This window comes from Mesocricetus auratus, unplaced genomic scaffold, assembly GCF_017639785.1.
Source record: "Mesocricetus auratus isolate SY011 unplaced genomic scaffold, BCM_Maur_2.0 Super-Scaffold_100026, whole genome shotgun sequence".
NCBI classification, from domain to species: Eukaryota; Metazoa; Chordata; class Mammalia; order Rodentia; family Cricetidae; genus Mesocricetus; species Mesocricetus auratus.
In genome coordinates this window covers 26,231,737-26,257,478 of record NW_024429207.1, presented here as the reverse complement: position 1 = coordinate 26,257,478, position 25,742 = coordinate 26,231,737, and the positions used below count along the sequence as shown (strand labels likewise).

The 25,742-nt window shown below is 47.0% G+C and overlaps 3 protein-coding genes across 3 annotated transcripts in view; 1 reads left to right on the top strand and 2 right to left on the bottom strand.

Moving 5' to 3' along the window:
• Adam9 (ADAM metallopeptidase domain 9) overlaps positions 1 to 7,117 on the bottom strand; it is a 61,523-nt gene extending 54,406 nt beyond the window's left edge. Inside the window, exon 1 of the mRNA XM_005066562.4 lies at positions 6,916 to 7,117. Within this exon, the coding sequence (XP_005066619.1) occupies positions 6,916 to 7,012 (97 nt within the window). The 5' untranslated portion in view covers positions 7,013 to 7,117. The remainder of the gene's footprint in view (positions 1 to 6,915) is intronic.
• Positions 7,118 to 7,441: 324 nt separating this feature from the next.
• Tm2d2 (TM2 domain containing 2) lies at positions 7,442 to 12,269 on the top strand. The gene is made up of 4 exons (XM_005066563.4): positions 7,442 to 7,822; positions 8,344 to 8,431; positions 9,973 to 10,088; positions 11,587 to 12,269. The coding sequence occupies exons 1-4, from the start codon at positions 7,599 to 7,601 to the stop codon at positions 11,798 to 11,800; spliced, it is 642 nt and encodes a 213-aa protein (XP_005066620.1). The 5' UTR covers positions 7,442 to 7,598; the 3' UTR covers positions 11,801 to 12,269.
• Positions 12,190 to 25,740, bottom strand: Htra4 (HtrA serine peptidase 4). The gene is given in 10 exon segments (XM_040731907.1): positions 12,190 to 14,525; positions 18,775 to 18,870; positions 19,242 to 19,299; positions 19,642 to 19,756; positions 20,589 to 20,621; positions 20,995 to 21,189; positions 23,533 to 23,737; positions 24,681 to 24,780; positions 25,136 to 25,313; positions 25,315 to 25,740. Coding segments are annotated over 10 exon segments (1,449 nt in total). The 5' UTR covers positions 25,618 to 25,740; the 3' UTR covers positions 12,190 to 14,359.
• Between the last annotated feature and the right edge of the window lie 2 nt (positions 25,741 to 25,742).

Here is a 25,742-nt window from a genome sequence, read left to right as displayed (position 1 = left end):
TTGCATCTAACTTTTTCCAAATTGACACTGCATACAAAAAAAAAATAGCTAGTGATTTCAAAGACGTCAACAGGAAAACAGGTCCAAAACACATTATATTAAGAGTGTCCCAACTGCTCTCCATTGCTCTCTTAGGCATTTTAACTTATACCATGATGGACCCAGATATTTTGTCAACTGGGAAAAATAAAAACTAATACCTTTTGATACACTACCCACTAGGCAGAAATACCCATAATCCTAAATAAACTGAGGTTTGAGATTATTCCTTCACCTCTTAATGACCTCCAGTCTTCTCCAACTCCTAAAACATATGACTAAATAGTATCCTCCTGCAGCGGTAACCTGCCCCACTGCTACAACAGTCACCCTGGAAGTGTGGCAAGATAAACACAACACTGCAGCTGGATAATAAATTCTGTGTGATCAAACGTAAACTACGTTCCAGAAAAAGATGACAAAATGTTGGGAGGGATAAGAAGGTGTGGGTGGAGATGAGGAGGACTGGGAGGAAATATGATCAGAATACATTGTAAGAAATTTTCAAGGAACTTTTTAAAGTAAACTAGCCTGAAGCAAGGTGGAAGAGACAAGCTTATAATCCCAGCACTCAGGGGGGGTGGGCACAGAAAAGGCACAAATCCAAAGCCAGCTTCAGCCACAAAACAAGTTTGAAGCCAGCCTGAGTTAGAGGTCTAACTAAAAAAGAATGGGGAAAATGGCATATTTTCCTCCAGCTTCCTGCCATGACTCATTATTTCAAAGACAAAGTTTAAGCAATTCCCTACAGCCAAGAACATATATGCTGACAGGCACAGTTCACCCATACAGGAGAGGCTGAAGCACAGGCAACTAAATGAAAACATTTGCACTACAATTCAGAAGTGAACTTCACAGACAGAAAAATATGAAACACTCCAAAAAGACTGAATTTGAAGTTCTAATGGGCAGGCAGATATCCAAAACAGGTTCTGTGACTTTCAAAGGTCATCTGCCTTCTTTAGGCCAGGAAAGGTCAGGTGTTCTGTTTTCTAAGGAATTGTACCTGGATGGCTACAGGGAACAATAAAAGCTAGATACAAGAATAGAAAGTAGGCCAGGAGTAGTGGCACAGTCTTTAATTCCAGCACTTGGGAGGCAGAGGCAAGCAGGGCTCAGTGAGCTTGAGGCCAGCCTTGTCTACATAGAGTTCCTGAACAGCCAGAGCTACACAGTGAGACCCTGTCTCAAAACAACAACAACAAATATAAATTACATAATATATACATATATTATATATTTTTGTCAATTGGGAACCATATCAGAAAATATATTATTGAAAAATGTATATATTCTGTCATATGTATGCATACATATGGTAGAATGTTCTTTATATGGCTCCCACTTTAAAATAATTTAAATATATTATTGAAAATATTGAAAAATATATACATTCTACCATACATATGCTTACATATGGTAGAATGTTCTTTCTCTGGTTCCCATTTTAAAATAATTTTTTTGTTTTGTAAAACAAATGTCACAATCATTTGTGGTTTTTTTTAAGGTTTCAAGATTATAGCACTTCTGTATTTAGGAGTTCTTACTCTGACACTGACTTCTTTCAAAGACCCAAGGATCCACCTCCTGCACTAAACTCATGAACCAAAAGTCATGTACAAAGGTTTGGAATGTGTGTTATTTCAAAAGAATGCACACTAACTACAAGGGAATCCTCGTTCCTTTTTTTTTTTTCAAAATTCCTTTCTTATCTCTGCTTTCTTTTTTCTTATGTCCCTGCATGGATTTTCCCTAATTCCTCTGATCTATGCTTCTTCCCGTGGGAACCAAAATGCCATTTCTCTCATTTTACTGTAAAGGAAGCGATTTAACCTTCATAACCCTGGCATTGTGGGCTGGAAAAATCCTTGGTTGTGTTGTGGGCCGATGTGCAGTGAAGGTGTGTCTAGTAGCACAAGGCCTCCACTCTCCAGATGCCAGATGTGCTGGCTTAAACCTTTAATCCCAGCACTCAGGAGGCAGGGGCAGGTAAATCTCTATGAGTTAGAGGCCAGCCTGGTCTACAAAAGTTCCAGGACAGCCAGGGTTACATACTCAGAGCCTGTCTCAAAAGTTTTTTAAAAAATTAAAATGCTAAGCCGGGCGTTGGTGGCGCACGCCTTTAATCCCAGCACTCAGGAGGCAGAGGCAGGCGGATCTCTGTGAGTTCGAGGCCAGCCTGGTCTACAGAGTGAGTTCCAGGACAGCCTCCAAAACAATACAGAGAAACCCTGTCTCAAAAAAAAAAAAATTAAAATGCTAAACACCACGGGAAAAGATACAGTTCACAATAAAATTAACACTCTTAAGACAATGTGGGGTATATAAACTTTGATATTAGACTCTGACAGAATAAGCACACTGTTAAAAATAAGGACACTGGGGGAAATGAACTGAAGAAAACTCAAAATTTCAACAAAAACTAAAAGGCCCGATGAGAGTTTTGCCTCCTCTGACTTCTCAGGTCTTTTTATGCATTTCTGAGGAAGTCAAGAAACTGTGGTAGAAAAAAGTATCTTCCCAAGAATTCTACCTAATTGCAAGACAAACAAACGGGTATGCCAAGCCGCCAGAGTCTTTCTTCTTCTCTTCCTGCTTATTACCCAAACAAATAGCCACCTTTATGTACTTTCACTGTAAAAGATAACCTCCACCTTCAGGTTGAGTGAGATAATCTGTTGTCTCAAGTGCTCCTGCAGGGAAACCACTGTAATTAGACACTAACTGCTCTTCCGAACCCTGTATCCTCTCTCAACTCCCAGGGCCAATCCCAAGCCAATGCATTTCAGCTACTAACTCCTTCAAGTGCACATTCCTGCCACTGTGTTCTATACTGTTACATGTCTTAAGACACATGCTTCCTTACTGACCTATGTTTAAAAAGAGAATGGTCATCCTGGGTTGTACTTCTAAGATCCTGTCCCCAAATAAGAAAACAAAATGCTATTTTGGTCTTGAAGTACCCCATTGGGAAAAACTCCAATCATTTATAAAATGTAAAGCTGCTAAGAATGTAAGAAAGGAATTTAAACTGCTGAGACCAAGACTGTAAGTACTCAATAAAATGTGCCCTCCCTCAGCAGCCTCCGGTGATCCTTACAGATTCTCCTCCCTCCCTTCCTTAAAGCGAACCTGCCTTTTTAAGGATTAACACCTTTTTCGAAAATATGCAAGGCTCTCAAACACTTTTTATCAGCAACACCAAATTCCCCTCTGCAAACTTGGGTTGGGAATTTTAGGTCAAGAATGTAATCGTGACAGCATCTGACTGTACCACAAAGGTTAATAAGGCTCTGCCTGCCTGGGATTCTACTAAAAGGGAAAAGGCATGCTAATGTGAGTTAAACTATGAAAAATTTCATTACAAGAACAACTTATCAAAGGGGAAAAAAAACATATTTGGAAGTGGAGCTTGTCCTACAATATAACATGTTTTGTAGTGATTTTTTTAAAAAAATTATCTTAAGATTTAGCAGTAAATTAAGATAAAGGAAAACAAACCCAACCCCAACAACATAGTTCAAAACTGACCACTAGCTCTCAGGGGCAGAGGCAAGGAGATCTCTATGAGGTGGGAGCCAGCCAGGGGTATAAAAAGAAACCCTGTCTCAAAAATAAAAGGAAGAGAGGAAGGGAGGGGAAAGAAAGGGAAAGAAAACAGGTGGATGGGTGTGATGACTAAACATGAATTTCCCAGGCTAGCTCCCTTTTTATTCTTTCTTTACTAATATTAGTATGGGGGCTGGCACCCAAAGCAACAGGTTTCATCCTCATAAATGCCATTAGAGTTTGTTCTCATCCATTCCCCTCCTCCTTACTCACTCTTAAAGGATGTACCTAAGAAGCTGGGAGAGAACAGGGCAACTGTGTGAGTCTCGGAGGGCTCGCGGGTGAAGTGGGGGTGAATATACTCAAAACACACTGAATGAGATTCTCAAAAATTAAAAATACTACAATGCCACATACGGTCACTAGGAGAAATGATCGGGCTGTAAAACCTATCCCATTTCCCATCACAAAACGAAAATGGTCTCACACATACAAACATGGTAGTACAATCCAGCCTTAGGTGATTCCACTCCAGACCCTACAAAGGTGACTCGCTAAGCTTGAGAAACTGTGGCGGTAATAGCAAGAGACAGTGACTCAATGACAGGAATCACTCCCAGGCTCTGGGACATACACAGCACCAGGTATCAATACGAAAAGGAGGCATCTCAAGGTTAACTGAGTCACATGTTTGAGTCTCTCACTGTTATATACTTCATGTTACTTACAGTTTATTAAATTATCTGGGTCCTTCTAGAGTGAACCACAATGTTTACTAAAGAACAAATATAAACCAGGTGTCCTGGGTAACACCTTTAAGCCCAGTACTCAGGAGACTGAGTTCAAGGGCAGCCTGATCTACATAGTGAGTTTCAGGGCAGCCAGAGCTACATAGTGAGACTTTGTCTTTAAAAAAGCAAACAAACAAGAAAAGAACAGATACAAAACCAAATTTCATAAGGTAAAATATAAAACTAGTTTTCTAAGACCAGAAACAAATTTTGTACACATCAACTATGAATGTTTTTCATATTTTACTTAGAAGTTTGGAGACAAAACCATCTTTAAATCCAAAAGACTACATTTTCTTATGTAACACAACTACATCGATTTTAATAGCTCCACTATTATGTCCAATTCATTTTCTAGTTATTCACCATGAGCAAGCTTTCAAACTCATCTTCAGATACCAGTTTCTAAGAGAAAGCACTTTTAGTCTACATATTGTATTTGGTCTACATTAGTACATTACATAAAAAAGGAATGCAGGGTATGGTGGCACACACCTTTAATCCCAGCAGTCAGGAGGCAGAAGGAGACAGATCTCTGAGTTCAAGGCCAGACTGGTCTTTGGGAGACTTAAAAGAAACCAAGAGGTTTCATACACATATGGCTTCCTTATGTTTGTTGACCCCAGGTTTTTTGTAAATTATTTGAATCCACTATTCAAAAATTATTCTGTATTTCCTCGTGGGTACAATGTTACCAACAACAGCTAGAAATCCTACTGAAACCAGCTTAGCTTCCAACTTATGTGTGGGTGTCTCAGTTCATGTTTTAGACATCCTGTATTCCAAAGGCTCAGCTGATTTGAGAAGATCATGTTTTAGACATCCTGTATTCCAAAGGCTCAGCTGATTTGAGAAGATCACTCACTTCAGGAAATTTGCCTTGACTTCACTGAGCTCATTGCCAACACCTCAAAACTTGGCTCCAGCTCTCTAGCCTCTCCCTCCTCCACTGTATAGTCAATGTTCTAACTGAAAACCTGAATGCATACTACTTAAAAATCTTCATTTCCCAAACCAATCTACAGGATAAAGGTGACTCTGTAGTCTGCCACACAAGGTCTCACACGTGGTGTCACTTTCCCTTCCATATCCATATTTCACTTATACACAAGCTACCTAACCACTCTTGAGGAGGGAGGGAGGGAGGGAGGGAGGGAGGGAGGGAGGGAGAGAGAGAGAGAGAGAGAGAGAGAGAGAGAGAGAGAGAGAGAGAGAGAGAGAGAGAGAGGCGCTTCCTATGCTTATAATAGATCCCTCCCCTCTAATATGAAATTTTCTTTCTCACCTATTTAGCTCAGTTCAAAAATCACCAAAAAAAAATCTTCCCCATCTCTCATATACCTTAGTACACATGGCCATCCTCTGATCATTCAAAAGCATCTGGGATGGTGTTTACGTGGAGTCTGACAAATGAACAGATTTTGAAGGTGGATACTCGTGCCTAAGGGAGCACCCGGCCCACTGCAGCCACAACTGAAGAACATAAGGATACTCCATTCATCCTTACACACATGTGTAATAACAAGCATACACACGAGCTGGAAATACAGTCTGGTTTATGTCGACAAACACACTAAAACTTCGGACCCTTTCCTATGGGCAGTGTTAACCAATCTAGAACAGAAGAAAGCGGATCCTCACCAGAACCGATCTGGCAGCATCCTATTCAAAATGTTTCAGTATTCTGAACGCCACCATCTCCACACAGCAGAAAGCTAACTTAATTTAAAAGGAGAAAGCCAAAGAGAAGAAACAATGTAATTAGTTTCGTGAAGGTCAGCGCTCCTGCATTCAAATCTTCACTCAGCACCTTTGAAGGCAAGAAGCCTTCCATTGTCCATCGTACTCCCGGCGCTAGTGGAGATAACTCAGTCATGCAAACAATAATTTAATACAAAAGATAAAACAAACAACATGTCCAGAAAGAAACGAGTGTGTTAATGGTGTGTTTCCACCCCCCGTTTCATCATCTCCAATATAAATATGTTACATATTTACGGGAAGTTTCACAATTCAAACGTATTGGCCGGCAGTAATTTCTTTCCGATAATCCCCTGGGTTAAGCAGAGCAGAGATTCTTTGTCCGGCTTTAGAAAGACTGAACAACAGGCTCTGGAAATGTAGCTTTTCGTTCATTCTTTTCTTTTTAAGGCATTCTTACTACAACAACAACCATAAAAAAAAAAAAAAGGCCCAAGGAAAACCCGCCTTCTCCTCCATCAGAATCTCTGCGAACCTACTGGTTGAGTCCGCTAGGACCACGATAGTCAAATCTCAATTCTGAGAGACTGAAGCAAAAGTTCCAGCTCCCAGCCCACGGCCAGTGACAGCCACTCCACCCGCGGGCGCTGGCTGCAGCCCGGGAGCGGCGAGCTCACGGCCAGGGTGCAGCCGGCCGCCGGGCTCCGGGTCAGCGCTGTCAGGGGAGCCGGCAGCCTGGGGTCCACCTCGCATCTCGCACCGCCGGACACTCGGGGAGCGCCCAGCCCGGGACGCGGAGCTCCCGGAACACCGTCCCCCCACCCCCGACACCCACCTGGCCGCCCGGCATCGAGGACCGGGCCCAGCAGGCCACAGGCTAGCAGCCACCTTAGCGGCAGAGAGGCAAGGGGCGAGGGCGCGCGCAGCCCCATAGCGAGGGCTTCTGCAGGTTCCGCTCAACGCGCGGCCGCCGCCTCCGCCCCTTCGGTCATCCTTGCAACCTCGCGGGGCCCCCGGGGGACTGGCGGGGCGCGCGCCCACGGCGAGCACGCGCGCGGCACTGACGCAGCCTCCTCCCCCCCCCCCCTCCGACCCCGCCCCCACCACGCTCGCTCCGGACGTAGGGAAAACAGAGACTGCGGTGAGAGGGTGGCCTAGTCCACGCCGGCGGCTTCAGATCGTGCCTGTCCGTCCCGCCTCTCCGCCCGCGCCACTGGTACGGGAGAGCGTAGGCGGGGCCGGGGCGGGGTTAACAGAAGACCCGCCCCCCCGTGCTGCGAAAAGCAAGAGGGTCGGCTGGAGGGCGGGGTTAAGAGAGGCACCGTCCCACCGCCCCTCCTCTAGCCGCTTTTGATTGGTCGCAGCAGCGGGGAGGGGCGTCGAGCTGCGCCCCGGTTGGCTATGTGGCGGCGAGCTGCGTGCCGACGCAGAGAGGCCTGACAGCGCCGAGTCCGGTGGGCCGGTGGCGGGCGGCCTGGCTTTGTTTTTAGGGCAGGTCTCTGGGGCCGGCCCGGGAAGATGGTGCTGGGGGGTTGCCCTCTGAGTTACCTACTGCTGTGTGGCCAGGCGGCCTTGCTGCTGGGGAACCTGCTGCTGCTGCACTGTGTCTCTCGGAGCCACTCGTTTAATGCCACTGCCGAACTGGATCTCACGCCCTCAGGCGCCGCTCACCCCGAGGGTCCCGTAACCCCGAGCTGGGAATACAGCGACCCCCACTCTCCGGTCATCTTTTGCTCTTACCTGTAAGCCTACGGGGTCGTGGGGGCAGTCCTGTTGGGAGATCGGGCCCGGCTAGGTGGTGGTTGTGGGTAGGCCAGGGAAGGGAAGGTTGCTTCCACCTGGGGGCGGTGATTCCAGGATAGGTGCCCGCCTCTCAACTCCCCTGCCTCGGAAAGCCTTTCCTCGGGTGTTAGTGGTAGATACTGGGAGGGAGTGGTGTAGGCTGTAGAACCCTTCCACTTCCTGCACCCTTGCTCCTGCCTTGGTTATAGGATGAGTTCAAGGACAGCCACCCATCCTGGGTAATTTCAGGAAGGAAGGAAGGAAGGAAGGAAGGAAGGAAGGAAGGAAGGAAGGAAGGAAGGAAGGAAGGAAGGAATTAAAGGGCTGGAGATGTAGCTCAGTGGTAGCTAGCATCCCGAGCGTCTGCAGTCCCTAGTACAGGAAGAGAGGAGGGCAGAAGGAAGGAAAACAGTTCGGAAGGAATGCGTGCGATCCCATAGCAATTGGTAAGGGGGCTGATGATAGTCTTGGTGCTTTGCAGACCCGACGAGTTTGTAGATTGTGATGCCCCGGTGGATCACGTTGGAAATGCCACCGCGTCCCAGGAACTTGGTTATGGTTGTCTCAAGGTGAGGTTTTTGTTTGCTGTGCATTCCCTCTTCGTGGGAAGCATGGCTGAGTGCTGCTACAGAAGAGCATAAAGGCACACAAAGACTTCTGTTGTTTGTTTGTTTGTTTTTTTAAGAACTCCATCCGTATAACTGTTGCTGGAAAAATCCCACTATGACCAAGGTTTTAGCGATTTTCCTTATGAACCAGCAATGTCTGTGCCCAAGCCGTCCAAGTGTATTGGTTCCTTTGGCCACTGAAATTAACAAATTGAAGCTGAAATGTCACCTGTCCTTTCAAAGCATGCCCTCTCTTAAAAGGACAATGAAAAAGGCCCATGCGCTTTGGAAAGCTGATGCTGAACTGAGTTTTCTTGAGACACATGCAATTGGAGCGAGTTCGTGGTGCTGGCGATAACAAGCAGGTTGCACCCTGTCCCTAGGAAGTAACTAGGTTCTGTCAGTCATGTTTTTGTTTGAGGATAGAGCATTCCAGAGAAGCCTTTGGTACAGTGGCCTCTTGGCCTGGAAAGGAGCCATTAGTGTCCTTAGAGTGTACCTACTTTGTGTCTCAAAACCCATTGAATTTTGTTTTGGTTTGTCTTGTTTTTGTTTTATAAGCCTTATAGTACCATAACCAAGCGGGCAACTCCTAACTGAACTGTGTGTTAAGAAATATGTTAAATACACTGAAATTTCGTTTTATTGGTAATTGGTAAACACTTGACTAACATTGCATAGGGATAATTTAATTTTGGTTGTTTTAATTAAAAGCTGAATTTGCCGGGCGGTGGTGGCGCACGCATTTAATCCCAGCACTCTGAGTTCGAGGCCAGGCTAGACCGACAGCCTCCAAAACAATACAGAGAAACCCTGTCTCGTAAAAAAAAAAAAAAAAGAGCTGAATTTATCCTGTCACAAGAGTCAAACTGTCTCTCAGCCAGCAGCCCTTAAGGACTGGCAGGACTCGGGAGGTGTGAGAAGTGAGCATCCTTGTCCTCCAGTCTTGCTTTGAGGAACACAGGGTAATGATATGAATGTAGTAATAAGATATGAGGGAAAGTGTGTGGCTATGCTTTCTCTGTCGGAATTGAACTAAGCAAAGGGTAATGCCCAGGTTCTAGCAAGTTTTGATGGAACTTATACCTGGGGTAGACTCCAGAAACCTATAACCGTGAGTGGCCTAAGTGAAGTCCTCAACCAGATGATAGTCTGAATTATTTTCCACTTTTGTTCACATACAGTAAATCTACAACAGATATCTTGATATATATTGACATCTCAATTCCCACTCCAAAAATGCTACACTGTAAATACAAGATAACCAAAGCACTGTGTCCATCTCTGCAGTTAGGTTTTTGTTTTATTGTTTTGAAGAAGCCACGCATGGAGGAAATAGGTTTAGTTAAAGCGGTATACACTTAGAATGGGCGATCAAGTCCCCTGAAGTCATCCCTGCAGTCCGTGCTTTTGAGAACTTTACCCAGTTGTGCTAGAACTATTTACAGCGCTGAAGCAGCTTTTCCCAGTGAATGTGGATGTGTGTGTTACTTCCTCGGCAGTTCGGGGGTCAGGCCTACAGTGATGTGGAACACACTGCGGTCCAGTGCAGAGCCCTGGATGGAATTGAGTGTGCCAGTCCCCGGACCTTTCTACGAGACAATAAGCCTTGTATAAAGTAAGTTTTGTTTTCATTGTTGTACTGCACGTGTGGTGCTGGGATTTGAACCCAGGACACCTCCTGCTAATGAACTGCACCCCTAGCCCAAACTAAGTGTTACTCTGAAAGGGGGCCATGGGTGCTTGGATGGAGGCACCAGCTGGTGCGACCGTTTCTTAGGCATGTCAAAGAATGCATGTGTTTCCTCCTGTGTGGACCCCCTGGTTGAAGCAGTGTGATTGCAGCAGCTAGGAGCAGAAGTTGTGGCTTCTGACTTTCAGTCTGCCCCCATCCTCAGCTCGCAGGCCCTGGGCAAACAATGTAGCTCCAGAACTCCTGACCGGCAGCCACCCTGTGAAATCTGCATTAGAACTTCTGGAACAAGGCTTTGCAAAGAAATGTGGGGGTTCCTCAACTGAAATCACCTGATCCTAAAGAAATGTGGTATAGATTCTGCCAACAGATCCAGAATTTACTTGGATTGTTAGCGCCTGAAAGAAGCCTGGGTGATGAGGAATGACGTCAGCACTAAGGCTTTTTCAGGCACATAAAAGGTGCAGGAAAATGAGGCCCTCGTTTAAGGAAAGGATGTTTCCTTTGAAAAAGAACTCGTGAGCCTCAGATCCCCAGGCTCCTCTGCTATCACAGTCTGTTATCCAGTTGTCCAGTCCAACTTGGCAAAATGTGTTTGTTTAATTTTGTTTGTGTATGTATAGGCTTGCCTTGCTGACTGCAGGGTCTGCAACACCCAGCAGAGGGCGTCTGACCCTGGTGTCACTGATGGGCATCAAACCTGGCTCTGATCTTCGAGAGAGCATGGAAAGTGCTCTTAACCACTGAGCCATCTCTCCAGACCCCTTTTTGCTCTTAAAGTCACTTCCTATCTTAGCAAGTACTTTTTTGAGACCCTAGAGCAACTAGAGCTAGGGAGGTGCTTACAAGAATCTACTATACTGTAGTTAACGTTTCTTTTTGTCTCTGGGGAAAGATTGCCCATTCCAAGACTAGAAAATTCATGGCCCTAGTCAGTGTGTCCTGAATATGCAAATTCATGTCCTGAGCCATCTAGAGGCTGGACACTCCTGTGCCTTAATCATCCCAAGGTCATGTGTCAGGCCACTAAAGCCCAGGCTGAATATAGCTTAAAGCTGCTGAGGTGATACAAGTAGCCAATCCTAAATTTCTGGTGTGGCCTGCCTTGGCTTTTCTGCAAAACCCCCAGCAAAGATTGCCGCCTGGACCTACCCCCTACTCCTGACCATCATGGTCTCCTTCCCATGTGACCTAGCAGGGTGACAGCCCACCTCCTCAACTAGACCCATGAATGTAATAAGCTATCTGTTTGGCTCCACCCCCCAGCTGTTTTGTGTCTCCCCTAGTAGCCACACCTGACTGAATGTATCAAGAAGGAACCCAAGCAGGGTGGGAGGCCTCTGCACCACAGCCAGCTGTTACTGCCCTTTCATGACGGTCCAGTCCGTTTTCATGAGGCAAACATCTCCCTCCCTCCATCCAGGTACACCGGACACTACTTCATAACCACGCTGCTCTACTCCTTCTTCCTGGGATGTTTCGGCGTGGATCGTTTCTGTTTAGGACACACTGGAACAGCCGTCGGGAAGCTGCTGACCCTGGGAGGACTTGGGATCTGGTGGTTTGTCGACCTAATTTTACTCATCACTGGAGGGCTGATGCCCAGTGACGGTAGCAACTGGTGTACTGTCTACTAAAAGCTGCTGCTGTCCCATGCCGGCAAGGATAAAAAAGCGTTCGTCTGCCCGGCTAATTACTACAAGCTCCAAATTCTTCTCAGAACATCACTTTCCCCTTTAGAAGTTCGGACTGAACTTTTCAACCCAAACCTTACCTTGCAGACCAAAAATGACAGTGTTGTGGGAGTCCAGTGGTACCTTCCTTCATGTGTAAAATAGCAAGATAGTGACTTCTATCCACGAATCATTTTTAGAGCTCCATTTCTGTGTGGCTGGATCTTGAGTCGTCTGGAGCAGGGGGCCAACGGGATAAACCGAGCAAGTGTTTACCAATGCACAGCCTCTCATGACCCTGAATGGCCAAGCACAGGCCAGAAGCTGCGCCAATAAGAAATCTTCAGGTGACATAGAAATGACCGTGGATTTTAATACACACCAAAATTCTGACTCTGTGATTTTAAATTACAGAATAAAGTTTTAAAACCTAGGCTGTTGTGGATTTCCAATAGAGAAGGAAACTCCAGAATTGTCTTTACTGAAGGGCGAGCATTTAAAGTGAAAGTTGGGGCTTGGATATGTAGGGTCCTCCTGCAGCCCGCCTCCTTCAAGTCGACTGTTCCACACTTGGTCCTAAGCATACCAAGTCTAATACAAGTACCCTTATTAAGCCTGGCTGTGGACTGCTGTAATGTTCTACAGACAGTAACTTCTTCATTCCAGTTATGGTTTGAAACCCAACCAATGGTAGACACGTATGAGTTAACAGAGTTGTCCTGTCTAAAATTAGTATTTTCCGATTTTAATCAGCCTTTACAATATGGGTCCCATATATCAGAGGCTGTATCGACTAGAGGACACTTCATTTGCAGCACTTGGGAGGCAGAGGCAAGTAGATCTCTTGTTGAGTTAGAGAACTGCCCGGTCTACATAGTGAGACTATGTCTTTAAAAAGAAAAAAAGATTTTGTACAAGTAACTAACACTTTCTGCATAATTAGTTGAGACAAAATGTGAACTCCATGCCCTTGGAAAGAAAAGTGTATGCCTACTTAGAAGATACTGACTGGGGGGAGGGGGCAAGTCCAGATATCTTGGGGAGAGAGAGGAAACGCATTCTGTCCACACAAGTGGGACAGTAAAAGTTTTCCCATGTGCCACAATGTTAAAGCAAGTCAAGCTTCTGCCTTCCCAAGTCCCCGTTGTCACTGTGTGTCCCAGTCCTTAGACCAAGAGCCTGCACTTCAGCTAACTAGCCATGGACTCTAGAAACAGCAGAAACGCCACGTTCAGGTAAAATTAGTCCTGGAAACAGAGGATCATTTTGTAGAACTCAGGAGGCGAGGCAGGTGGATCTCTGTGAGTTTGAGGCTAGTCTGGTCTTGCAGAGCAAGTTCCAGGAAAGCCAGGAATACACACAGAGGAACCCTGCTTCGAAAAACCAAAAAAAAAAGTTTCTGCCTCAGGATCCTCGATTAATATCACTGTCCCCACATTACTAAAGATGGCAACTGTGAAAACTTAAAACCACAACAACCTTAACCCTACTTACAACAAAAGCAATTGGAAGAGGCAATTCATAATTTCTACACACCAAGGCTATATTTTTAGATTAATTGTAAAGAAACTAGACCTAAAAATATACAAAGTAAGCTTCATATAGACTTTAAGGAGAGCCAGGAGTGCCATATTAAAAAAAAAATTTGGAATGCTCCATGGTAAGCCCTTATCTAATGTGCACTGGTCCCCAGGTTTGATCCCCAGCAACCCTCCCAAGTCTAGAAGACAGTAACTAAAAATCCTAACCAAAATAAGCTATTTAAGCCATGAGTCAGCCCTACCTATGTAAAATCTGAGTGTTTGTAAGCTCCATTGAAAAAAGAAGAACCTGTGTATAAGTCTATACATGGTTCAAAAACTATTTTAATGGAAGATGTTCTCAGAAATACTGGAGGATCAAAATTGTTTCTAAAATGTCATTTTGAGAATATTCCTGTGTTGTAATCTGATGTCATTAGTTTCCATCTGTCTTGTAATTGATGACTTTTCTACTCACAATCCCTGGCCAAAAGTGTGATACAACCTGGGAAACTGAGTATACAAAGGAGGATTGTTAAAACGTGATTACCTTTTTTACTCCAGATTCAGGCTCTTAATATTCGATAGGTAGATTATTTATACATATGTGTGACATATCAGTTTGTGGCTATACAGGAGGTTACTAAAGTAACCTGTCAAGATTCAGTTGGGAATTGCCTGTTTTTCAGTCTTTAAATTTTATCAGACCACATGGCTGCTTCCACTTGTCTTAAAAAGGTTTTGTTTAGGGGTTTTTGTTTTGTTTTGTTTTTTTTGCAACAGCGGAGCACCCTCAACCTCAAGATTCGTGTGTGTGTGTGTGTGTGTGTGTGTGTGTGTGTGTGTGTGTGTGTGTGTGTGTGTGTGTACAAACACGTGTGTTAATGCATTCAAAACATTCATTTTTCTTGATGTCCTAAAGCCCCTGCCATCTTGACCACTTCTTCAATACAAACCAGGTAACATAACTGGTTTTGGTAGACTGTTTTTCAAAGTAAGATTCTTAATTGATTATCTCAGGTGTGACTGTCAGAAACAAGGTTTGACTTCCTCGACGCACAGTGATGGAGAGAAAGTCATTGTCCTTAACAGCTTCAATGACATCAGTTGTGGTGGTGACAGGTTGCCCATTTATGCTGACAATTACATCATGGTCTCTCAACCCCGAGCTGAGAAAAAAAAAGAAAAAATGATCAAGCCGGGCAGTGATGGCACACACCTTTAATCCCAGCACTCAGGAGACAGAGGCAGGCAGAGCTCTGTGAGTTCAAGGCCAGCCTAGTCTACAGAACAAGTTCTAGGACAGCCAGGGTTACACAGAGAAACCCTGTCTTGAAAACCAAAAATGAAGATTGATGAAAACATAAGAGTTCTTCTACTCTTTCCTATTTGGGGGGGGTGTTGTCTGTCTGTCTGATTGTGTATACACACACACACACACACACACACACACACACACACACACACACACAGCCTGCTATTTCGCTAACCGTTAGACATATAAACCAAGAAGGCAAGACTAGCCTGAACCCTCCAACTCTGAGGGTCGTGGGAAGATGTGTCCTGAAGCCAGCTGGAGCACAATGGCCTTCTGTGTTTCCTGTAGTAGTAATACCCTGTGAGAACTCTGGAAGAAGCCGCCCCTCATATACAGTGATTCACTTGGAATGGACAGGTAGGTTAGCTTCTAATTTCTCTTCATCTCTGTCCTGTGTTAACTTCAAGCATTACTAAATTCACTAGCAAGAGTGCTACGCCCAGACAGTGTTTTTCCCCCAGGAAGTTGTGCTCTGATGTGTCTGACTGGACAGACAGCCCATCCCATGGTTTCTGGAACTGGAGCTTGATGAGCTGCTGTGTGTCCCAGATGTTCTGCTTCCCTTAAATCAAACACCATCCCAGCTTCTAAGTCCAGATGTTTACAGCTCTGATTCAAGGCTGTAGTCCTATTCAGTCTTCAATACATTGACCTCACATAGAATATATACTCCAGATACAAACTCCACTTCCAAAAGCAAAGTGCAGTAAACATGGACAGGCTGGTTGGCTATGCAAAGGTAAGAATGGGCTAAAAGAGGGACAAAAATTAAATGATTCCAGAAGATGCCACTGAAGGAAAATGTTCAAGAAAAAAGTTACAATGTGAGCAGATTACCAAGATACGTGGAATTTGAAAAATAAGAGGAGCAGGGGGTGTAGCTGAGTGGTATAGGGTATGTTTAGCATGTACTTGGTCCTTAGTTCATTGGCCAGTATCAAGGGTGGGGGTAGGAAGGTAATTCAGTGGGGCATGAAGAGAAGGAAGGAGAAAGCTATATGCAAGAAACCCTTAGGAACCAGACGGGAGAAGATGATGACTCAGCAGTCATGCGCAGGGAAACAGCAAGAGAGAGCCAGTGTCCGTCATGGGGCCCACTGTACCCTGAGTAGGAGGAAGTTGGCTCACACAGGGTTAAGTGGCCTTTTCCCATGTCTCATAGCTTTCAAGAGATTAAAGTGGGATTTGATCCTGTGTCTACCAGACTTGAAAATTCATCTTCTTGCCACTAAGTCAACTCTGCCTCTTAAAAAGGAGGGTAACTACCAAATCAGGATTGCAGAGGAATTAAGCCAGGGTGCACATCTCCTCCCTAACCCCTGAGTAACTCAACACAGCTGCTTCCCCTTAAAAACAAGGACTATGTCATAAGACTCCTCAAACAACTGTGTAAAAACACTGTGGTTCCGCTGATATAATAAATGCTTCCTAAGTGCCAGCTGCTGTTTGTAATTATTAGCAGTTATTAAATATAAGTAGATGGAAGCCAGCAAGGAGGGGTGTTGGGCTGTCAGAGACTTACAGCAGTAATACTCACTTGGACAGGCGCGTAACTACCCACCTGGGAATCTTGTGAAGACAAAGACTCTCTCCTAGAGATGTAGCCTAGTGGCTGAACAGGTGTTTATCCCACACAAGGCCCTGGTATGAACTCCAGGAAGCAAGTAATATTAGAGTTAAGGGGAGCCTGGGAGAGAGGAAGGGTAGAAAGAGGAAGGAAAGAAAGGAGGGAAGTGAGAGAGACAAGTTTACACCACTGAACCCAGCACTTGGGGAGTCAGGACAGCAGAATCCAGAGTTCAAGACCAGCACAGAGACAGACAGAGGAGGGCAGGGGTCCGATTCAGGGATGGGACTCAGGCCTGCCTTCCTGCCTGGCTCCAGCTGAGGCCACCACTGCTGGCACAGCGCACTTTGAGAACGTACAGAGCTCTCTGGCCTTGGATCAGAAGTTAAAATAAGGAGTCTGGGGAGGGACTCGGAGGGAGCCTAGAAAAGCTTAGGACATGCCAAATCTAGCAGCGTGAGCTCTGACACTTAGCCATGCTTAACTGCTGGTACCTATGAGTTCTTCAGGACTAACAGCTGTCAACGTCCAAGCAGATTGCTGAGCCCTTGAAAAACAAACAGACTAGTACTGAAGAAGGGCAGAGCCCAGGAGAACGACATTGTGGAGAAAGCCGCCTGATACTAAATGTCCTACAGCAAAGCTGGAAACGGCCTCTGAACCTTCCGCGGGGCTGTTTGATCTAGTAGCGCAGGCATCAGTCCCAGTCTCTGCCATTCAGACCTCAGAGAAACAGTGTTTGCGAAGACCGACAGGACGCTAAGACTTAGAGCATCCCGAACCTTCCCATTCGTTTTCCTTTCTTTCTCACCCCCCACTCCCACCCCAGGAGTCCCACAAGAACACCAAGCTACACAACCATAGCTTACATGCAGAGGACCCAGCTCAGACGCATGCAGGGTCTGTGATTGTCGCTTGAGTCCCTGTGAGCCCCTATGAGCCCTGCTTAGTTCATTAATCCTTCCCATTCTCGTTAACTAATGATCACTGAACTGGTCAAATCATTTGTTTATCATTAGTTAATGGTTATTAATAACTGAATAACTGGGACATTGTGGCCCATGTCTATAATCCCAGCATTCAGGAGGCAGAAGCAAAAAGATTACAAATTTCAGGCTAGCCTGGGCTCCACAGTGAGGCCATGTCTCAAAAACTCAAAGCGAGCCGGGCGTTGGTGGTGCACGCCTTTAATCCCAGCACTCGGGAGGCAGAGGCAGGCGGATCTCTGTGAGTTCGAGGCCAGCCTGGTCTACAGAGCGAGTGCCAGGACAGCCTCCAAAACTACACAGAGAAACCCTGTCTCGAAAAACAAAAAAAAAAAAAAAAAAAAACTCAAAGCGAAGAGGTGGGGGAGACTCAGAGGATAAAATGCTTGCCGCACATGCATAAGAACAGTTTGCATCCCCAGCACTCATATTTAAAAAAAAAAAGCTGAACACCAGGGCACATGCCTCACCAGGAAGACAAAGAAAAGCAAAGCCCGAGGACACTGGGGACAGCCAGCATAGCCAAATCAGTGAGCTCCAGGTTCAGTGAGAAATCCCGTTTCAGAACACTGGGTGGGAGTGACTGAAGACAGCCCTCTGCATCTGCCTTTGCCTACACATGTGCACACATATTTGCACTTACACGTGAAAACATACACCGGGTTCTACAGTTAACATATAAGTCACTAATAACGTAATACATGAAACTTAGTTAAGCAATAACCAATAATATTTAAAAAATATGTTTAGGGGCTGGTGTACAGCTTAGCTTACATGGAAAAAGGGAGAGGGGTTCAATTTGGTAATTCCTAGCAAAATTAATTTTAACCTAGGCTATGAACCTGAGCCCCTGTTAGCACTGTTCAATATAAATATAATTACAAGCTCCATAGATCACTTTAAATTCTAGAGTAGTCACCTTTAAAAAAAAATCCAGCTGGGCATTGGTGGCTCACGCCTTTAATCCCAGCACTCGGGAGGCAGAGGCAGGCGGATCTCTGTGAGTTCGAGGCCAGCCTAGTTTACAGAGCAAGTTCCAGGGCAGCCTCCAAACAATACAGAGAAACCCTGTTTCGAAAAACAAACAAAAAAATCCAATAAAGTTATCTTTAATGGCACATATTTAATGCCACAAACTCTAAAAGTTTGTCATTTTAACACAATAAAAATTTTGAAATTTTGACAAATATTTTACGATTGCCTATAAGCCTTTGAAGTCCACATAAAATACCACACACCCAGTCTGCCATTCTGCTCTGATAGCTCATCCAGTGCAATAAATAACACAAAACTCAGTCCTTCTGAAAACGAATAGGAAAATGATTTGCCCTGTTTCTGGTGTTTTTGTTGTTCTCATCTACCTCAATGTAAATCAGATGCAATTGTAAATTGAGTCACTGAGTCACACTGGCCAGCTTTCAGAAGCTCAGGGCACAGTGTGTAGAGGCCATGCCCATGACACTGGTGCTTACGTCTAACTACTCCAAGTCTGGTGTGGTTCCCGTCTGGAGACAACACAGGAGGCTGGGCAAGGCCTCTTCACCTACCTTGCAGCAGCCGTTCCTTGAATCACTTCGTATACAAAAACTCCAGAACTCACATCAGGGAAATCTGGATCTTGCCTCTTCATCTCTTGAAGGAGGCTGGGAACAGTATGGAAGTTAGCAAACACAACCATCCCCTGAGGCCTGAGGAAAGACTCATCCTCTCACAGCCTATCTCCTTCCCCATCTCTTCAGCTGGAGCCTGGCAGGCACCCAGGCAAATCCCACCCAGCCAATCGCAAGCCACCCCTGCCGTGTGCTGTCTCCTCCTCTAGGCCAACGCTTTGCATCTCTGGACGTGATATGTAGCTCAGCCATAATGAAAGACATTGGTACTGGCAAAGGGAGACACAATAAAGTCTCAATAGAGCCTGTGGTCACAAGGGTCCCCTTACTGCTGTCCAAATGCTTTTGTTCTCTTGGTAAGACTGCCAAGTGATGGCTTGTTTCCATAGTTACCCGGTGCTTACTTCAGGGTGAGGGGCAACATTCGAAGACCCAGGTATTTCTTCTGTGAGGGGGCCTTTCCTGGAAGGGAAAGTCATGATACATGATTCACAACACAATTTACTTCCATTTGGCACAGCTTAAGAGACACCTAAATCCCAGAATCTCTTGCTGGAACATCTGGCCTTGTACACTATCTGCTTCAGAGAACATCTGTGGCCAGCACAGGTGCATCTCCAGCCAACAGGTTCACTTGTAAACTGCACAACACAAGCATTTCTGTGGATGTCTCACATTTAGCTTTGTGCTTAGTGCTCTGAGAAGGTTACAGATCTAAGACCTCAACACCATAAGGAAAGCAAACTCCAAAAGGTGGGAGTACACATGAAAAACAGAGGGTCAGATCCCCCCAACTTCCTTCACCTTTCAACTGGCGCTCGTGATAATCTGCCAGGAACTGTCTGATCCGATCCGAGGGAATCGCAAAGGAGATTCCTGCAGTCACCTTCAGTGTGTTTATACCAATCACATCACCGTCCTGGGAAGGAAGGAGAAACTCGCCGTTAAGTCTCAGTGCTGCACAAAATGAACCATGCAACATCAGGACCAGTAGAGGGGAGTGAAACTAATCTCATGGGGTCAAAACAGGAGGGTGACGGGAGAAGCAGATGCTGTCTTCCAGGGCAATTAGGGTGATGGCAAGGAAGAGGTGCTTTACAGATACAAACATTACACCTTTCCCCACCCCCATTCCCACCCCCTCCCCCCCTTCAAAAGGTCAGGGCTATGCTGGGTATTGGCGGCCCGCCTTTGATCCCAGCAGGCGGATCTCTATGAGTTCAAGGCCAGCCTGGTCTACAGAGTGAGTTCCAGGACAGCATAGCCCTGGTGGAAGTCTGAGTTTAGTCTCCTGGCCTTTTGGTAACTATCCAGTGACAACAGAAAACACATAAAAGAGGAAAACTCTAAAGGGAGCTGCAGCCAGGGCCCTGGTGCTCTTGGTGAGATGAGACCAGCAGGATAAATCCATCACAGGCTCTAAACGTTTTCCTAACCATTTACTTAAAACCCAGCAATAAAAAGCGCCATTCCTTAATCCCTCCATGAGAGCAAGCACCCAAGTCTGCGTCACAGATTTTGAAACACATTTCAAGTTAAGAAGAAATAGGAAGAGCCAGGCGTTGGTGGCGACGCCTTTAATCCCAGCACTTGGGAGGCAGAGGCAGGCGGATCTCTGTGAGTTCGAGGCCAGCCTGGTCTACAAAAGCTAGTTCCAGGACAGCCTCCAAAGCCACAGAGAAACCCTGTCTCGAAAAACCAAAAAAAAAAAAAAGAAGAAATAGGAAGCAGCAAGGAAAATGGCCACTTACCAAGTTCACCAACGGCCCCCCGGAATTCCCGTGCTAAAGACAAGTTGAGAAGGTCATCAGTTAGCAAATAGATACATTTCTCCACATCTCTCCACATCTTTCATACATAGTTGCTCATGGGCTTTACCAGAGCAGCCTGCATCCCCAAGGCAGACAAAAACTGAGGCCCTCACCCTCCGGATCCTAAAGTCAGTGTGGTACAGAGCAAAGCAAATGGACCCCCGTATGGTACCACAAAGGTGACCTCTGTAACAAGCCACAAGTATGGGTGCCAGTTATATCAAATCAAACATCCGGCTCAGCAGCAGGGCATTGCAGCCCTCCCTTAGGGATGACCTCTGAAGCTGTCTTCTCCCTGCAGCCTAGCAGCATCGTCTGGGCTGAGAACAGACTCCCGGTGACTCACGTTAATGATGGCGTCGGTCTGGATATAGTCTATGTCTGAATCCTTCAGTCCCAGCTCTCTGCCACCTCTCTGTGTGGTGCTGACAATCCCCGCAGTCACCGTGTCCTGCAGAGAAAACGGGCTGCCCAAAGCCACCACGAACTCTCCAGCCCGGAGATCAGACGATCTCCCTAGCAGCAACACAGGAAGGTCAGTCTGCACATGGGGGGGGGGGGCACAAAGAAAGAAAAGATGGAAAAGAAGAGCGCAGTCAACCAGCACCTGCTGCCAGCTGACCCCGGCCTGAGCCAGTGCCCTCCCTCCTGCACAGGGTCCTGCCTTCCTTCTTTCTCAGATGCAGATCCCACCAAACTCCCCCCTTTATTAAGATAACTGACATCATCTCTAAGATCGAAACTTGGAGTTCTAGCTGCTAGAGAAGTGGCTCAGGGGTTAACAGCACCCTCTGCTCTTCCAGAGGATGCAAGTTTGGCTCCCAGTCCCTATGCTGGGCAGTTGACAACCACCCCTAACCCAGCTCCAGGGAATACAGTTTCCTCTTCTAGCTTCCATGGGCACCTTGTATTCACTTTCACAGACACACATACAAGTACACATCAATAAAAATAAGATAAACTTTAAAACTGAAGTTGTATTAAAAAATTACTATTAATAAGTGATCGGCGAAATGTCTGTGTTAGCTCACTTAACACTATTCCAACTCAGACATTTATTGTCAGAGTGAAGTCACGAACAGGATAGAGATCACCCGGAATGGCACTCCTCAAACTGTACTGTGGACATAAAACCCCTAGTTGTTTATCAAAATGCCGGTTCAGGTAAGAACCTGGGTGGGTCTCAGATCCAGGATTTCTAACAAGCTGTCAGATGCAGACCACAACTTGTACAGCAAGGACCTCCAAGTGTAATTAGCAAGTTTGATTGCATTGCAAATGATTTCCCCCTAAGTTGCATTTGTTGGAGAAAGAATCACAGGAGGGAGAAGGGAGGCAGGGTGCCACTAGACAATTAATAGAGATTGTTGGGGATTGATGGGTAACAGAAGGAAAAACACAAATGGGGAGTGAAATCCTTTGGCCAGGCCTCCTTCCACAAGGCTCACAGCTTGGGTTTCCTATTCCCCACAGTTGAACACCTGACTTCGGACTTGACCTTCTCATCCCTGCAAAAAAGACTGGAACCAGGCTGAGTGGACCCTTGGACCTGACCAAGCTTACAAGGCCCTGTGGATGGGCCTAGAATCAAGGTAGGGGTTGGAAAAGTATTGGAGGTATACAAGGTCTCCCTGTTCCCCCAGCGTATGCATGCTGCAGAGGAATAGCCACTGTAGACCTCAGATTAGAGTAGTCCTATTGGCCCAATGGGGCTGAAGAGCTTGAGAGCCGGAGAGCCAGGCAGGAGCCAGAGTGGAAAGCAACTCAGAGGGATCTCCCCTGGACCTTGTGCTGCCCACCCAGGGTTGAAGGTTAAGAGGGCGAAGCTGAAACCGAACCCCCCAAGAGTCCAAGGACAAAGAAGCTCTGCAGAAAGAAACAGGGACAGTCTACCAAGCCAAGCTACTGAAGCCGAGGTGAATAATGCTGGGGTATGCCCAGGCTGATGTGGGGACACCCTGGGCATTCTCTTTGGAAAGCTGTCCAGTCAGACAACCATCTGCTGCTTTGAAAGTGTGCAACTGGGTCTCAGAGTTCTGTGAGCAGCAGCCCCTGCTACAGAGTGGGCAGAGGAAATGGGTAAATGAGAACCTCAGGAGGGAGGGGAAACAGAGACCCTGGTACAGGCCTGCATGAGGAAGTAAATGAATTTCAAGAACAGAGTGAATGTTAACCAGGAGATTTCGTCCCTGCAGTTAGAAGAAAGTCCGCCCTGCAAGAGATCAGTTTCATCTCCAGCAGCCTTGGCTGGAGGGGGATGCAGCCCAGCCTGGCTCTGTAACCCACTCCAGAAGGACAAACAATCAAGCCCTGACTGTTCCCAAAGGACGGAGTGTGAAGCTGCAGGCTCTCCCTTCCTTGGGCCTAGGGGGAGCTGTGTCCGTCCCTCTATACCAGTCCCATTGGTTCCCCAAATGTAGGAGTCTGGACTTTACCCTCCTCTATTCTGCCATGTCTTTTCTCGAGGTTAAGCCTCTCCTCCCTTCCCTGCCCCCACTCCGGGTTCTCCTGCACATTCCAGACTGAGTCACCTGCAGTGCCCAGGGATGGGGGTAGACCAACGGAGGGAGACAAAGAGAATCTGGAGTCTGTACCCCAGCAGCTTTGGGGACTAGGTTCTTCATTTACTGAGGAGGGGTTGGAAACACAACAGGTAGGGGGCAGAAGTATGAAGGGGAGTGGGGAGGGGGACTTGAGGGAATGTGAGGTTGTTATACTCTAGATTTTAATCTCCACATCACTTTGTTCTAGGAGGAGGAGGAGAAGAAAAACATACCTTACATACAAAGAAAAGACATGGTAAAGGGATACAAAAGGAAATACCAGCAAATAAACTGTGAAATCCCCAAATGTGAAGACCCAGCCTTAGCTCTCAACTACTCACATTTGGCTCAATCTTAATCAGCGCAAGATCCAGTTTATGGTCGACGTCTTTGACAGTGGCTTCATACTGGGCCCCACTCTGGAGCTCTACCTGGATCTTCTGATGGTTGGTGAGGACGTGGGCATTGGTGATGATGAGCCCATCCTCGGACACGATGAACCCAGAGCCACTGGAGGCAGGGATTTCCTGGTTGGTGAGAGGCGATCTGTCCCGGAACAGGACAATAGTGTGAGCTAAGGGCAGGAACTGGGGGAATCCAGTCATTGTGAGTCCCAGGAAGCCTCGCATTTATCAACCATAGCTTCAGGAGTTTTCTTAAGCATGTTCCTTTTCCCTGTCTCCTTCTAGTCTCTTCATGCATATATGAGCGGCATGTAGCATGCCCTGGCCATGTATCTCTTCTGAATACAACTAAGAGCTGGGACACTGCTTCCTCCTTCAAATAGGGCCAGAGTGGCAACCTGTGGGTCATCCGCTGCAAAGGGGGCCAAACCTGGTGTTAACGCTGTATAGGTCACGCTCCTGCCACCACCGTGTCAAAATCTAGCTCTTAGTTTCTACTACCAACTTGTGTAGTGAAACAGAACAAGTTTTCTGTCGACTCGGGTTTACTTGCACGCAAGTTATGGCCAGGACTAAAATGAGACCACCAAATGCTGACTAGTTGCTCCAATCAGCCTTAAGTTTTGCTTGTGGGGCATGGGGGAAGAAAGAAACACCAGCCACCAACATGCACGGATGTAGCTTGGATTTAGAAGCCAGAATCCTCCTGCTTGGCTCTTTGCCCTTTAGCAAAATAGCTCCTAATAACCGAAGACTTCCCCCACATGCTTCGCACAAGCTCTACTGCCCAGCTGTACCCCAACCAACTCTTTGAACCTTGGTTTCCTCACAGCAGTTTTGTTGGTGGTGGTTTTTTGTTGTTTGTTTTTCAAGACAGGATTTCTCTGTGGCTTTGGAGCCTGTCCTGGAACTCGCTCTGTAGACCAGGCTGGTCTGGAACTCACAGAGATCCACCTGCCTCTGCCTCCCGAGAGCTGGGATTAAAGGAGTGCGCCACCAACGCCAGTCTCCTGGCAGCATTTTTTAAGGATCAAATAATGCGCAGTCATCAGGTGGGGTAGTTGGTCCCAGAGCGTGACCTTTACCTGCGGAATAGCTGCAAGTGAACCACAGATGGCGCCACCTTCTCCACCACCGCGGCGATAAAGTTATACTTCCTCCGGAGCCGCCCCGCACTTTTGGTCTCTGGGAATAAACGGTTCATGGTGAGGGCAGGCACTGCTCCCTGGATGCAGGTGTCACATCTCAAAATTCCCCAGCAAGTCTCCGTCCCCCTTCCTCCGCAGACTAGTAAATGAAAGGAGCTGGCCTGGCATACCAAAGGGAAGAAAAGAAGAAAGAATCCCCGTGGCAGTAGAGACCACATTAACCAGGCAAAACACCAGGAACAACCACAACAGGTTGAATCTTTGGAACTGGCGAAGGAGGGCCAACCGAGCCAGCGAGCGAACTCAAGCGCACCCACTTCATCTTCTTAGGAAAACTCAGAAGTGTCGGGGGCGGGGGGGGGGGGGGGTAGGGTGCCCCGCGCCTTGCTCACCTGTGTCCCCGCAGCCTCCCTTCTGTACAGGCACTGCCGGGGGTGAGCCCCGCAGGCGTGCGGCTCGGTTCTCCCTCCGGAGCGCGCACAGACTGGGATAGGTGCGCCCGTCGCTGCCGCACACCGCCGCGCCCTCCACGCCCTCCACGCAGCCGCAGGTGCCCAGCCATGCGCCCCCCCGCAGGCTCCCGGGAGAACGGGGCACCGCAGCGCAGCCCCGAGACGCACGGCCGGCCCCGCGCCCCGCCACACTCCTGACCCTCAGCCGCAGGGCACGCGTGGCAGCAGCCGCAGCGGTCGGGTACCGGCGCCGTGCCGGTCGAGCAGGTGGGCAGTGGCGGGCAGCGTGTGGCATCGCAGACCTCCGGACAGGGCATCGAGCCCCTGGACCTCCTGGCCTCTGCCCAGGGAACAGGCAGCTGCAGCAGCAGCCACAGCAGGAGAAACTGAACCCACACGGCCCACAGTGGCTGGGAGCTCATTTTGTTCCCTGTCCTCTTGGATTCTGCTTTTCCAGTTGCTTTTCCAGTTACTTCACTCAAAATTCACAACTGGTCTAAAGTGAGCAACACTTTTTCCTGGCCTGGGTGCTGCCCCTGCCAGACTC